This window comes from Hyla sarda, chromosome 1, assembly GCF_029499605.1.
Source record: "Hyla sarda isolate aHylSar1 chromosome 1, aHylSar1.hap1, whole genome shotgun sequence".
In the NCBI taxonomy this organism is placed as follows: Eukaryota; Metazoa; Chordata; class Amphibia; order Anura; family Hylidae; genus Hyla; species Hyla sarda.
The window spans coordinates 516,551,132-516,566,184 of record NC_079189.1 but is presented as its reverse complement, the minus strand read 5'-3'; the positions used below and the strand labels follow the sequence as shown (position 1 = coordinate 516,566,184).

At 43.3% G+C, this 15,053-nt stretch overlaps 1 protein-coding gene and 1 long non-coding RNA gene across 4 annotated transcripts in view; one reads left to right on the top strand and one right to left on the bottom strand.

The window, feature by feature from the left end:
- ADGRV1 (adhesion G protein-coupled receptor V1) overlaps window positions 1-12,495 on the top strand; it is a 588,171-nt gene extending 575,676 nt beyond the window's left edge. For all 3 annotated transcript variants that reach the window (XM_056538342.1, XM_056538334.1, XM_056538351.1), the window contains 3 exons: window positions 5,680-5,871; window positions 5,967-6,120; window positions 12,109-12,495. In XM_056538342.1, coding sequence (XP_056394317.1) covers window positions 5,680-5,871; window positions 5,967-6,120; window positions 12,109-12,227 — 465 coding nt within the window. In that variant the 3' untranslated portion in view covers window positions 12,228-12,495. The remainder of the gene's footprint in view (window positions 1-5,679; window positions 5,872-5,966; window positions 6,121-12,108) is intronic.
- Window positions 1-13,813, bottom strand: part of LOC130290571 (uncharacterized) — a 73,105-nt gene extending 59,292 nt beyond the window's left edge. Inside the window, exons 1-2 of the long non-coding RNA XR_008847629.1 lie at window positions 13,748-13,813; window positions 6,312-6,510 (exon numbers count right to left, since the gene is read on the bottom strand). This is a non-coding gene — a long non-coding RNA (uncharacterized LOC130290571). The remainder of the gene's footprint in view (window positions 1-6,311; window positions 6,511-13,747) is intronic.
- Window positions 13,814-15,053: the final 1,240 nt, after the last annotated feature.

The window sequence follows — 15,053 nt, the reverse complement described above, 5'->3', positions numbered from 1 at the left end:
TGATTCATGAAACATTTTTAAACAAACAAATCTAAACCATTTTGACTCACAACTAATTTCTTTAGGTCGGGGTTTGAGCGACACAATTGACTAGTGCGACACAAAAAAAGTGCGACAGAAAAAAATAAGAAAATGTGCAACAGAATAGTAAATAAGCCTGAGAAAAAAGACGAGTGATATTGAAATACACACTCAACAAATCAGGGCCAATGTGTGTGTGTGTGTGTGTATGTTCCAGCATCACGTCCAAACGGCTGAAGATATTAACATGAAACTTGGCACACATGTTACTTATATGTCAACAACAAACATAGGATAAGTGACTTAATCCGTACTCACCCCCATTTGCCAGGGTCGGGTTTTTTTGTTTAAAGTACAAGTCTATGGAAATATATGTTCCAGCATAACTTCCAAACAGCTGGAGATATTTTGATAATACTTGGTCACATGTTACTTATATGTCCACTTAAAATATGGGATATTTAATTTAATCCTTAATTACTCCATTTGTGAGGGTTGGGGGTTTTGTTTAAAGTCCAATGCAAATCAAAGGGAAATGTATGTTCCTACATAACTTCCGTACGACTGGTGATATTTCAATAATACCTGGTACACTTATTACTTATATGTCAAATAAAAAGATATGAGAGTTCAATTTACCCTTACCTACACCCTTATATAAAAGATGGGTTTTTGTTTTAAGTCCCATGCAAGTATATGGGACTTCCAGTACCTTACTCCACAAGCTCCGCTCTACATCTCCTGGTGAATGTGTCAATCTGGCTTGCAAGCCACACCCCATCTCAAAAAGACATGGCCACATTTTACGCCCCACCCCTTTTATTCTCTACCCTTTTTGTGCATCGGTCTGGTTTGCAAATCACCCCCATTCCCACAAAGCCACGTCCCCTTCTATTTTCCGCTTACAATACCTTCATCACAAATCAGTCCCACCTGAGGACAGGATATGAGGATGGGGCATAAGGATGGGATATGAGTTTGGGATATGAGGTTGGGTTATGAGGACTGGATATGAGGATGGGATATAAAGACGGTATACGAGGTCAAGATATGAAGACAGGATGTGAGGACGGGATATGAGGTCGGGATATGAGGTCAAGATAGGAGAACGGGATAGGAGGTCGGGATATGAGGACAGGATATGAGGTCGAGATAAGAGGTCTGGATATGAGGACAGGATAGGAGGTCAAGATAGGAGGTCTGGATATGAGGACAGGATAGGAGGATGGAATATGAGGTCGAGATATGAGGAAGGGATAGGAGGTCAGGATATGAGGTTGAGATATGATGACGGGATATCGGGTTGGGATATGACAACAATATGTGAGGATGGGATATGAAGTCAAAAGCTTCCTCCTTTGTTGATTTTCCTTCCCAACAAGGATTAGGAAGGAAAAACCGGGCAACGCCGGGTACTCAGCAAGTGTGTATATATATATATATATATATATATATATATATATATATATATATATATATAAAACTCAATGTGTGTATGTGTGTGCATGTTCCAGCATCACGTCCAAACGGCTAAAGATATTAACATGAAACTTGGCACACATGTTACTTATATGTTCACAACAAACATAGGATAGGTGATTTAACCCTTACTCACCCCCATTTGCCAGGGTCGTGGTTTTTGTTTAAAGTCCCATACAAGTCTATGGGAAATGTATGTTACGGCATAACTTCCAAATGGCTGGAGATATTTCGATAATACTTGGTCACATGTTACTTATATGTCAAATAAATATATATGATAGTTAAATTAACCCTTACCTACACCCTTATATAAAAGTTGGGTTCCAGTACCTTACTCCACAAGCTCCGCTCGGCATCTCCTGGTGAATGTGTCAGTCCGGCCTGCAAGCCACACCCAATCTCACAAAAAACACGCCCACTATTTAAGCCCCACCCATTTTATTATCTACCCTTTTTGTGCATCGGTCTGGCTTGCAAATCCCGCCTAGTCCCACTAAGCCACGTCCCCTTCTATATTCAGATTACAACATCTTCATCACAAATCAGTCCCCCTGAGGACAGGATATGAGGATGGGACATAAGGACGGGATATGAGGTCGGGATATGAGGTGAGGATATGAGGTTGGGATATGAGCACGGGATATGAGGATGGAATATGAATACGGGATATGAGGAGGGGATAGGAGGTCGAGATAGGACGGGATAGGAGGATGGGATATGAGGACGGGATATGAGGACAACATATGAGGAAGGGATATGAGGACAGGATATGGAGTTGGGCTATGAGGACTGGATATGAGGACAGGATATGAGGACGGGATGTGAGGATGGGGTATGAGGATGGAATATGAGGTTGAGATAGGAGGATGAGATATGAGGACGGCATAGGAGGATGGGATATGAGGTTAGGATATAAGGACGGCTATGAGGTTGAAATATGAGCATGGGATATGGGGACGGGATATGGGGTTGGGATATGACAACAATATATGAAGATGGGATATGAAGTCAAAAGCTTCCTCATTTGTTGATTTTCCTCCCCAACAAGGATTAGGAAGGAAAAACCGGGCAACACCGGGTACTCAGCTAATATATAAATATATATATATATATATATATATATATATATATATATATATACAAAAAAAAAAAGATTGCAGCAGCACACATTGGTCAAAAAATTTAGGCTCTTAGCGCACTTTTTTGATCAAAAACGTGTCCCCCATCCACCACGGGGAGGTGGCCTCATTTAGGATGGGACCCTAACACACATTCTGAGCCTAACACTCAGATACCAACTCACCTCTGCTGGGCATATAGCCTCTGACTGGGGGACATGCTGGATCCATATACAATTTAAAACACCACCTGTGAGAAAGGGGGAGGGGTGCACAGCTAAAGAGGGTGCCATTCCACCTGTGTAGTAAATACAAGCAAATAGAAATATAGCCAACACAACAACCTAATACACGGGTGCACACTGCTGTGGCAGATACAGAGTATACAAAAAAGAAGATTGCAGCAGCACACATTGGTGAAAAAATTGAGGCTCTTAGCGCACTTTTTTGATCAAAAACGTGTCCTTACATGTCACCCAGTCAGAGGCTATATGCCCAGCAGAGGTGAGTTAGTATCTGAGTATTAGGCTCAGAATGTGTGTTAGGGTCCCATCCTAAATGAGGCCACCTCCCCGTGGTGGATGGGGGACACGTTTTTGATCAAAAAAGTGCGCCAAGAGCCTCAATTTTTTTGACCAATGTGTGCTGCTGCAATCTTCTTTATTATATACTCGGAATCTGCCACAGCAGTGTGCACCCGTGTATTAGGTTGTCGTGCTGGCTATTTTTCTTTTTGCTTATATATATATATATATATATATATATATATATATATGTGTGTGTTTTTATTTGACACATAACTGCCTTAGTGCCATTAAAATTTTATGACCTAGTCTTAGTTCCAGTCATGGGAATTTTACATTACCTTACCCAGTGTTTCCCAATCAGGGTGCCTTCTTTTTTTTTTTTAAATAACAAAAAGTATGGCCATAATAGTGTCTCCAAATATAGCCCAATGCAGTATTTATACAGTAATCTAATCCTAACAAAAGATTGCATGTCAGAGTGGAAAGTACCGGTAGAATACACTGATCCTGTAATACATCTGCTCCAGGCAAACATAGTTTCAGGGAAATTCTTTGTGTTATTATGGTTTAGAGTGACATATTACAGTGTTTACATGTATAACTTTAAAAAGTACCTAACAGGAAAGGTTAGTTTCAGTGTGTATAGAAACTATAGGAAATCAAAGATGCAGAAAAATTGAAAGTACCTTCCTACCCTAACTACGGAAAGAGGATTTCAATGGAAGTATTTGTTCCTCTATAAACAATGGCATGCAAAAGTAATAATTCTACAACAGAAAATAAAGTTATATTCTTGCCTATCAATGCAATTCTAAGCAAGCCAGAAACTTACTGAGAAATCCCTGCTCTCTATTCAAAGCCTAAAAAAGTTACTAGACACGTGTTGCTTATATCACCACCATTATGTAAATATATAAAACTCTACGTATGTAAGTATGGTGCAACACAGGCAGGGGCAGAGAATAATTAGTGGGGGGGGGGGGGGGATGGGAGATGAGGACAGGATATGAGGATAGGATATGAGGACAGGATATGAGGATAGGATATTAGGATGGGATATGAGGACAGGATATGAGGATGGGATATGAGGACAGGATATGAGGACAGGATATGAGGACGGGATATGAGGACAGGATATGAGGACGGGATATGAGGACAGGATATGAGGAAAGGATATGAGGACAGGATATGAGGACAGGATATGAGGACAGGATATGAGGACAGGATATGAGATTGGGATATGATGACAGGATATGAGGATGGGATATGAGGATGGGATATGAGGACGGGATATGAGGAAAGGATATGAGGACAGGATATGAGGACGGGATATGAGGACAGGATATGAGGATGGGATATGAGGATAGGATATGAGGATAGGATATGAGGATGGGATATGAGGATGGGATATGAGGACGGGATATGAGGATGGGATATGAGGACAGGATATGAGGACAGGATATGAGGACGGGATATGAGGATGGGATATTAGGACAGGATATGAGGATAGGATATGAGGACAGGATATGAGGACGGGATATGAAGATGGATATGAGGAAAGGATATGAGGATAGGATATGAGGATGGGATATGAGGACAGGATATGAGGACAGGATATGAGGACAGGATATGAGGACGGGATATGAGGACGGGATATGAGGACGGGATATGAGGAAAGGATATGAGGAAAGGATATGAGGATAGGATATGAGGACAGGATATGAGGATGGGATATGAGGATGGATATGAGGAAAGGATATGAGGACAGGATATGAGGATAGGATATGAGGACAGGATATGAGGATGGGTTATCAGGATGAGATATGAGGATAGGATAAAAGGATATTTGGATATAAGGATGAGAGTGTCATTTTTTTCCTTTCCTCTTCTACAAGGTTTAGGTAAGAAGATCGGGCAATGGCAAGTACTCTGCTAGTTAGCAATAAACGCTTAATCACAGAAAATGAAGGGGAAGAATAGAGTGTCACAACCTACGAGTTACAATACTTATGGCCTGTTTTCGATTGACTCTAATTCAGTAGTTTTGTTTTATAAAACATTTTTGCTAAGCTGATCACAATGATTCATCTGAAATCTGTGAGGGAATCTAATGAAGGTGTTCAGCACCTCCAGAGGAAATTAAGCATTACATGCTTTTTGTAATTACAAGAAAAGGAGTTTGGTACCATGTTTTTTCTTTCTTTTTCTTTTCTTTTTTGTTAGTGTATTGCATTTAAAAGAGAAAATAATAATAATAATATTGAAGTCATGATACCTTTTAATCAGTAGCTGTCCCCCTACTCTAATAGACAAGGGTGCTGACTAAGAGACCTCTCCTCTATGAGCTCAGCATTTCCTAATACAGTATTTGCAAAACAGGTTTCCTAAACCAGACAAGTTTTAACTGATCTTCTACTAAATGAATTGTAAAACAATTCTCAGAATTTTCCAAATCATTATCTACAAGGTTGCCAAAATTATGTCACAAAATTACCATATTTATTTACTGTCTATTTTACTTTTTACTTTAGGGTCTTTACGCCTTTGTGGTTTACTTTATTATGCACAATCAGCTATGCTGTCCGGTTAAAGCCAGTTACAGTATAGAGATGGATGGACAAAGAAGTCCGGCCTCTGCCTTCTTTACACCAAGCAGTGGGATGCCACCTGCTGGGGCAGAGATCAGCAAATCCACTCAGAATCTTATCAGTGCAATGGAGGAGGTACATGTAACCTATTTTAATATGTTGTTATATGGTGTAACATACAGATTTCTTTCAGCTACTGAATTCCATCCTGATCTTTTATATTGTTAAAGATTTCATCAGAATGGGAGAGATCTGGTACCCAAGAAAAGCAAAGCCCACAGAACGGTGCGGCCTATACCCCACCTGGAGGGTACAGCAATGGTTCGCTGGTCGCTGATGAGGAATTACAAGAATTTGATGACTTAATATTTGTATTAAAAGCCGGTAAGTTACACGACTGTTCTGTTGTTATGCTTTAGGGGACCTTTACCCGGGCAGACCCCTGTCCTACCCATTATGTGTGCCAGTAAACTATATACAAGTTCATCATTTACATGCCGCCATAAACTTCATCATTGTTAGCCACACATCTTTACACAGGGCAATGTGTGACAAATAACATTCATTTTACTGACCGCACAAAAGATCAAATCCGCCAACAAACAAGCGTTTTCTCCTTTAGCCTGGATGGATAATAAATTCACTGTACTTATAGCTAACAGCTTTTCTTCCCTTGTTTGCCAGCTCACTTCTGTTGACTTAAGGTTTTCCCTCTGTCTACACTCACTGATCACTGCCAAGTGCACTCCATTTTCTAGGTAGGGCTGACTGTAGCTGCAAAACAGACAACAAGGACATTGTCAAAGATTACTCATCAGAATGTGTTTACCAGATATTTAGCACTTGTTCACACAGCAGAGTTTGGATCCAGAAATGAATCACTCCTTTGCACTTCTTCATTATCTATATATTGCAGACACTATATTGTAGCATCTGTAGATGCAGAATCATTTTTCCAGCATTGAGGCCATTATTATTATTCATTTTTATAAGTATCTTCATCCTTGTATGTCATCATGTCCCAATCAGGGCCGGACTGGCCTAGCGGGATACCGGGAATATTCCCGGCAGGCCGACCGCACAGTGGGCCAGCAGGGGCCGGCTTTTTGCACTACATCGGCCAGTGTGCCGAGGACCTTGTGTGAAGCGGCCACAGAGAGGCGGAGCTATGAGCTGTAGGCTCCCAGCCCCGCCACTCAACCCAGTACCTGCGCATCCAGAGCGCAGTGATTCCCAACCATAATTTTTTGTTTGTTTTAATTTCCCTCCCCAGCGCCGCAGGGGGGAGGGAAGTTTGGGTGTGCTGTAACAGGACCTGCGATGATGTCACCGTCATGTGATCAGTCACATGGAGGAGGAGTCACATGATCAGGGGCTGCTGTTCTAGGCCTCAGCGTACCCCTACGCCCCCCAGCCTCCCTTAGCTTCCCGCTTCCCCCTCCCCCATGCGGCCCAGAGAGGGGTAGTATGCGGAAGCTGCACAGGGTTGGTGTAGTGACCCGTTCCCCAGCGCCCTCCACCCTCTCCCCCCTGCAGCGCAGTGAATGATTTTCCTGCCGGAGCCCTGAGTCGGTGCCCTGCCGGAGAGGGAAAGAAGAGGGAAGAAAAATGGCTTGCTTAAGGTACTGTACCATATCCATCCCCCCCCTCCCTCACCCATGTCCATCCCCCCTTCCCTCACCCATGTCATCCCCCCCCTGTCACCTATGTCCACCCCCCATTCACCCCTCTGTCACCCCAGTCCACCCTTCTTTGTAACTCCTGTCCACCCCTCTTTTAACTGCTTGTCACCCTTATCCACCCCTCTGTCATCCCTGTCCATCCTCGTGTCACCCATGTTCACCCCCCATTGTCCACCCCTCTGACCACATACTTGTCACCCATGTACACCCCTCTGTCCCTTTGTCACCCCTGTTACCACCTTGTCACTCCTGTCCACCCCTGTCACCCCCGACGCCCCCCTGTCACCCATGTACAGTCTTCTACACCCCTCTGTCACCCATGTACACCCCTCTACACCCCTCTGCCTCCCATGTACACTCCTCTACACCCCTCTGCCACCCATACTCCTCTGCCACCCATGTACATCTCTTTACACCCTTCTGCCACCCATGTACACCCCTTTACACCCCTCTGTCACCCATGTACACCCCTTTACACCCCTCTGTCACCCATGTACACCCCTTTACACCCCTCTGTCACCCATGTACACCCCTTTACGCCCCTCTGTCACCCATGCACACCCCTTTACACCCCTCTGCCACCCATGTACACCCATTTACACCCCTCTGCCACCCCTCTACACCCCTCTGCCACCCATGTCTACTCCTCTACACCCCTCTGTCACCCATGTCCACTCCTCTACACCCCTCTGCCACCCATGTATACTCCTGTCACCCATGTACACCCCTTTACACCCCTCTGCCACCCATGTACACCCCTCTACACCCCTCTGCCACCCATGTCCACTCCTCTACACCCCTCTGTCACCCATGTCCACTCCCCTACACCCCTCTGCCACCCATGTATACTCCTGTCACCCATGTACACCCTTTTACACCCCTCTGCCACCCATGTACACCCCTTTACACCCCCCTGCCACCCATGTACACCACTCTGCCACCCATGTACAATGCTCTACACCCCTCTGCCACCCATGTACACTGCTCTACACCCCTCTGCCCCCCATGTACACTCCTCTACACCCCTCTGTCACCGATGTACACCCCTTTACACCCCTCTGCAACCCATGTACACCCCTTTATGCCACTCTGCCACCCATGTACACCCCTTTACACCCCTCTGCTACCCATGTAATCTCCTCTAAACCCCTCTGCCACGCCTCTACACCCCTCTGTCACCCATGTACACCCCTCTGTCACCCATGTACACTCCTCTACACCCCTCTGCCACCCATGTACACTCCTCTACACCCCTCTGCCACCAATGTAAACCCCTCTATCACCCCTACACCCCTCTGTCACCCCATATACTCCTCTACACACCTATCTCCCATGTACACCCCTTTGTCACCCCTTCCCTTCAATTCCCTGGTTGAACTTGATGGACGTATGTCTTTTTTCAACCATACTAACTATGTAACTATGTACAGATCTCTGTCTCCCCCGTATACTCATCTACACACCGGTCTCCCATGTACACCCCTCTGTTACCCCTTTACACCTATACGCCCCTGTATTCCTCTTCACTTGTAAAATGCTGGTAAAGTGCGGAGCCTAATAGATTTGTTTTGCAGGTTTAACGGTGAAGAGTTGTGGCTGGAAGAAATGATCAGGACGGTCTAGACCAAATAACCGAAGCTGATCAGAGAAGACGTCACATGTGAGTTGCTGTATAAAGCAGCACTTTAAACTATATACCCACTGATCAATAGATATTGGAATTTGTGTGCATTGCGCCTTTTTTAAAATTATTTTGATTTATTTTTTTTGCTCGTCAACTTCGGTCAGGGTGCCCCGCAAAAATATTTTCCGGAGGGGTGCCCTGAGCCGAAAAAGGTTTGTAAACACTAGTATACAGGATTTGGTCAGTAACAGTATGATGGTAATATGTATGGTGATAAAATACCTCCTTGTATACTGGTATTATTGGTAATATTGGTCAATATACAGGATTTGGCCAGTGACCGTATGATGGTAATATGTAGGGTGATAATATTCCTCCTTTTATAGTGCCATTATTGTTAATATCAGTCTAAGTGTAGAGGACTTGGTCAGTTATAGTGTGATGGTAATATTTCCTTTCCTCCCATACTATTGTTGCTTGGTAAATGTATGACTTATATAGACATATACTGTATTATAATGCATAGAAAATTGACACATGTATAAATTGCTCCAGCATAGGGAAATACGGTAGCAATTTATTTCTTCGAAAAATATATGGAGGAGAAACAAAAAAAATTTATATATATATATATATATATATATATATATATATATATATATATATATTAGTGTACTGTAAAGGGATAAATCTAGGCGTGGCTTCCGATGGCTGACGCGATGCCGTGGTGCTGGTTTGCAATTATTTCCAGGGCTGGTATTCATCCCCAGTCCGGCCCTGGTCCCAATCTATTATACCACAAATACAACTTGTTTGTAGCTCATGGTAGTTTCTGCAAGGGATTATGGCTGGATTGCTGTACCACTTAGGGCCTATTTGCAGCTTGTTGTAGTCCTATTGGCAAATATAACAAACATATCCATAGGCCCCCAATAATGTGGTATATATTAAAAAAGAGTCCTTTTGGCATATGCAAGGCTGGTATGCATTGGAATGCCTTTGTTTTGAGGTATGGAATAGCAGAAAAAAGTGTATACTAAAACTTATATACTGTGTGATATAAGTTTTTACAATGAAGCGCATTAGCAATGTATTTCACCATTTCCCTATACAGTGAAATATATGGCAGACCTCCATCTGAGCATGCTGCCCTAGGCACTCGGACTAAATATGCCCCAAGTGGCAGGACAACATAATGTGCGGTGCTGCAAATCTGCAGGTAAAATTCACTGTGGTTTTTCACCCATGTGCATTCACCCAAAGAGGGTAAAAAAAATTCTCCAGGCCACTGCATGGTGACAGCAGTAGATACATTAGAACGTAGAATGCTTGTTTGCCCAACAGGTACTCCTCCTAACATCCCCATGCACAGGCGCATTTGGCTCAGCTGAGTGTGCAGATGTTCTAGGTGGCATAGGGGAAAAAGCCATTCCTAGAAGCCTCTGGCATTAGATTATATCCCAAGAGAACAATGGATCAACATGTTGAATGTTGAAATGTTCAAATTCAGCATATCGGATCCTTCTTTCTGCAGATATCTGCTGTTAGAGGACACCAGTGTACATATCAGATAGTTTGATGGCCCCACTGAAATCAGTGGGTTTGCCCAATGTACATTTTATGTGTATGGGTATCTTAAAGGAGTCCTTTAGTGCAGGAACACTTATCTCCTATCCAAAAGACTGATGTCCTGATCGTGAGGAGTCTGTCCGCTGTAACGCACTTCAATCTCCTGCATGGCACCCCGGCAGTCACCAGGAATTGGCGGGTCCAACCCCGCACAAAGCAGTGACTGACACCCCCTGTCCATGTATCTCTAGAGGACAGCCGGAAATACCTGAACTCTGTGCCGGAGATCACGGGGGTCCCAGCAGTCAAACAACCCCCACAACCCCCAAGATCAGACAGGGGATAAGTGTTCCTGCACCGGAGTACTCCTTTAAGACAAACTACAAACAATGCAATTTCCATAATATATTGGTTATTTCAAGAGAGGTTTATTTGGGTGTCCGGACATGCTGGTAGTTGTAGTTATGCAACAGCCGGAGGCACCCTGGTTGCGAAACACTGTGTTAGGATAATAGTTTTATCTGTTCCCTTGTATTTGTATGTGTATTGTATCTGTTGTCATTTTATTATTTACAATAATGTTTCCAACTAATGTCCATCTGCAATTAACAAACACAATGGTTGGGATCGTACATACTGCAGAGTTCAAGCACAAGTGTCATGTTTTCTATGCCCTTGTTTAAAAGATCATTGTTAAACTGAATGTGTTGAACTCATGCATAGAAGGGTAGCATTATTCTCCAAATGTAATATACAGCAATGAATCTACTGGAAATAATATATATATATATATATATATATATATATATATATATATATATATAGTGGTGAAAAAACAGCATAATGCAGAGACAGGACAAGCACTATGGATAACCAAATTGCTCCTGGTGTTGCAATGTGCAGCACAGCTAGGCATTCTTTTATAAATACTACACAGTTCACCAATAAAACCCAATAAATATTAACCAACACCAATAAATATTCTGCCTTGACTTCGAGCAGCAGTTGTGATTAGTTCAGGTGTCTTAATGATGATGTTACAAGGGCCATCAGCCTTATAAAATGTGGGTTAGGCTTCACAGCAGCCAGCAAGGCGTTGCGTTGGCACCTGTGATCGGTGACCTCTCTGTTCTTGCACCTAATGGTAAATCAGTCCTTGCTTGAATAAGTAGCCTATCTGACATCTACGGCTACATTCACATTGATCTACTCTTAAGGGAGATAGGACAGAAGTTGAGCAGAGAAAAAAATTACTGCATGTCCAATATTTTTTCTTTGCGCCAGTCAGTTTGTTGTTTGGTGCCGAATGGACCCTGAACGGGTCAGAGCACAACAGTAATGTGAACATAGCCTAATGAACAATTTTTTATTATTATTGACTGCAGATTAGATTGCCTGTTGCTTTATACTATTAAAATGTAAATTGTATGAATTGCCAGGTATGTTTGACATTTTTTACTTGTATTTAATAAGATTTGTTTTGCACATCATCTTTAGGGTCAGGACTGAACATCAGCGATACTGAATCATGCCACGGAAGTCAAGACGGAGGCAGCATGGCTAACTCACAAATTGTGGAGCTCCGGAGGATTCCTATAGCTGATACTCATCTATAACTCATTTTGATAAAAAACAAAACAATATTTTTGTATTCTTCATTTTGCACTAAACTAAACTGTGATGTAAAGTAGTTGCCAGATAACAACTAGCGATGAGGACTTGTGCTCTAAGGAGGACGGTTTGGACCACTAAACATGGTAATACAGAAGAAACAGCTTGAACTAAAACTGAATGGACATAGTGATGAACAGCTCATAAAAGTAATGTTTTTGATTAACCCTTTTTATTGTAGTATGTAATAAAAAATAAAAAAAATTGTTTATTTTTGCTGTGGTTTACTTTACTGCAGTTGTTTGAGCCCCAGTGTCAGTTTATTCTGCATGAAGTGATCAGGGCTGGGGTCCTTGGAGCCAGGCTAGAACCAATAGCAAGAGGAAAATTCCTTAAAAACTATATACAGTATATCAGTCTACTTAGCTTCTCCTGCTCTATGCCCTGCTACCTATAGATCATACTGCATGTTTAACAAGGCAGGTTCACGTTTACATATTAATATTAAAATGTAAAGTTATTGCTGTCAGTGAATGTTGACATCTCCAGCTTGAAAACTTGAACTAACACAAGTGTTTGACTCCATAAGCAAGCAGGGACGTGCACACATAGGGCTCAAAGGGGGCTTGAGCCCCTGCCTTTTCATGCACCTGCCCTGACTTTTTTTTTTTTTTAAAGGTGTGAGGCACAGAGGCACAGGGGCAGGAGTGTATAGAGGCACGGCTGGTAGAGATAACAGCAGGGGACAAGAAGAAAGAGCAGATACAAGTGTTAGGAAGTGACATCTTGTCATACAGGCATTCTCTGGACACTGTCTCCAGGGTCCTGCTGCTGCTGACGGACCCTCCCCCTCCCTGCTCCTCTCTGGGTAAGGAAAGGAAGAGATGGAGGATAGAAGATCAGCTGGAGCTGCCATCAGGGGACAGTAAGTGATCATCAGCCGGGTCTGTCAGGGAGGACTGTAGGGACGGTGGACTGTGTAAGGGGACTTAGAAGAGTTAGAAGAGTCCACAGTGACAGTAACTGATGATCAGCAGGATGGTCTGTCAGGGAGGACTGGCCTCCTCTGTACAAGCAGCTTCAGGGAAATTATATTGTGTTTTTGTGTTGTTTTGTTTTTTTCCTTATTTATTCTGATATACACTATGGGGGAGATTTAACAAGACCTGTCCAGAGGAAAAGTTGCCCATAGCAATCAATCAGATCGCTTATTTTACTTTTGAAAAGGCCTCTGAAAAATGAAAGAAAGGATCTGATTTGTTGCTATGGGCAACTTTTCCTCTGGACAGGTCTTGTTAAATCTCCCCCATAGTGTCCCCCACCTACAGTACCTGAAAAGCTTAGTCCAGCATAGTTGCTCTTTCCCTCCCTATAAACCAGTGTTTCCCAACCAGGGTGCCTCCAGTTGGTACAAAACTGCAACTCTCAGTCAAAGGCTGTCCAGGCATGCTGGGAGTTGCAGTTTTGCAACAGCTGGAGGCACCCTGCTTGGGAAACACTGCTATAAACCAATAGTGTTACCCACCTGTGCCCCTTTAATGCCATTCCACATCTGTATCTTCCCCACATCATCAAGTCCCTACAATCTTTGTATTGTCCTACCTTTCTTGTGGACCTGTCCAGAGGAAAAGTTGCCCATAGCAACCAATCAGATTGCTGCTTTCAGTTTTCAAAGGCCTTGTTAAAAATGAAAGAAGCAATCTGGTTGCTATGGGCAACTGGACAACTTTTCCTCTGGACAGGTTTTGATAAATCTCCCCCATTTTGCTGCAGAATTTCTGCTGGTAATTCAATAACAAAATCCACAGTATAAAATCTGCAGCAAAAAAATCTGTAGCAAAATCCCAATGGCTGGATTCACACTGTAAAGCACAACTCTGTTGCTTATGATAAATAACTATTGTGCAGAACCAATTTGGCTTCTAAATACAGTAACCCCCCGACCTACGATGGCCCCGACATATGATCAAATCGACATACGATGGTCTCTCAGAGGCTATCGCATGTCGATGTCAGCATCGACATACGATGCTTTTTTATGTCGGGGCCATCGCATTAAGTGCTATCCGGCAGCGCAAAATGCTTAAGCTGCTGCCTGATAGCAGCTTAATGTTCCTCGTGTGGTGCAGTAAGTATTACTTACCCCTCCAGCGCTGATCTTCCGGTGTCTTCTCGGCCCTCTCCGATGACGTCAATACGCTGCTGCGCACGTCATCCAATAGGAATGGCGTACACAGCGGCGTAATGACGTCGCTGCGCAGGCCCAGTAAGGCCTTGCGAAAGACAGCGGAGGACCGCAGAAGACAGCAGAGGACCGGAGAAGACAGCGGAGGACCGGAGATGATCAGCAGAGCACAGCGGAGGCCCGGGGTCACTATCGGGAGTGGCGGGGACACCATCGCGAGCGGCGGGGACAGGTGAGTACAGCTTCCTATACTTTACATTGCACGAATCCCTCAACATATGATGGATTCGACAAGCGATGGCTCGTTTGGAACGAATTACCATCGTATGTTGAGGGACCACTGTACCTTAAAGGGGTACTTCTTTTTTTTTAAAGAACTGGTGCCAGAAAGTTAAACAGATTTCTAAATTACTGCTATTTAATAATATAGCAGTTGTATGCTACAGAAGAAATTCTTTTCTTTTTAAATTTCTTTTTTGTCCTGTCCACACTGCTCTCTGCTGACACCTCTGTCCATGACAGGAACTGTCCAGAGCAGGAGAGGTTTGCTATGGGGATTTTCTCCTGCTCTGGACAGTTCCTGATACAGGCATCAGAAGAGAGCACTGTGGTCAAGACAAAAATAAATTCATAAAGAAAATAATTT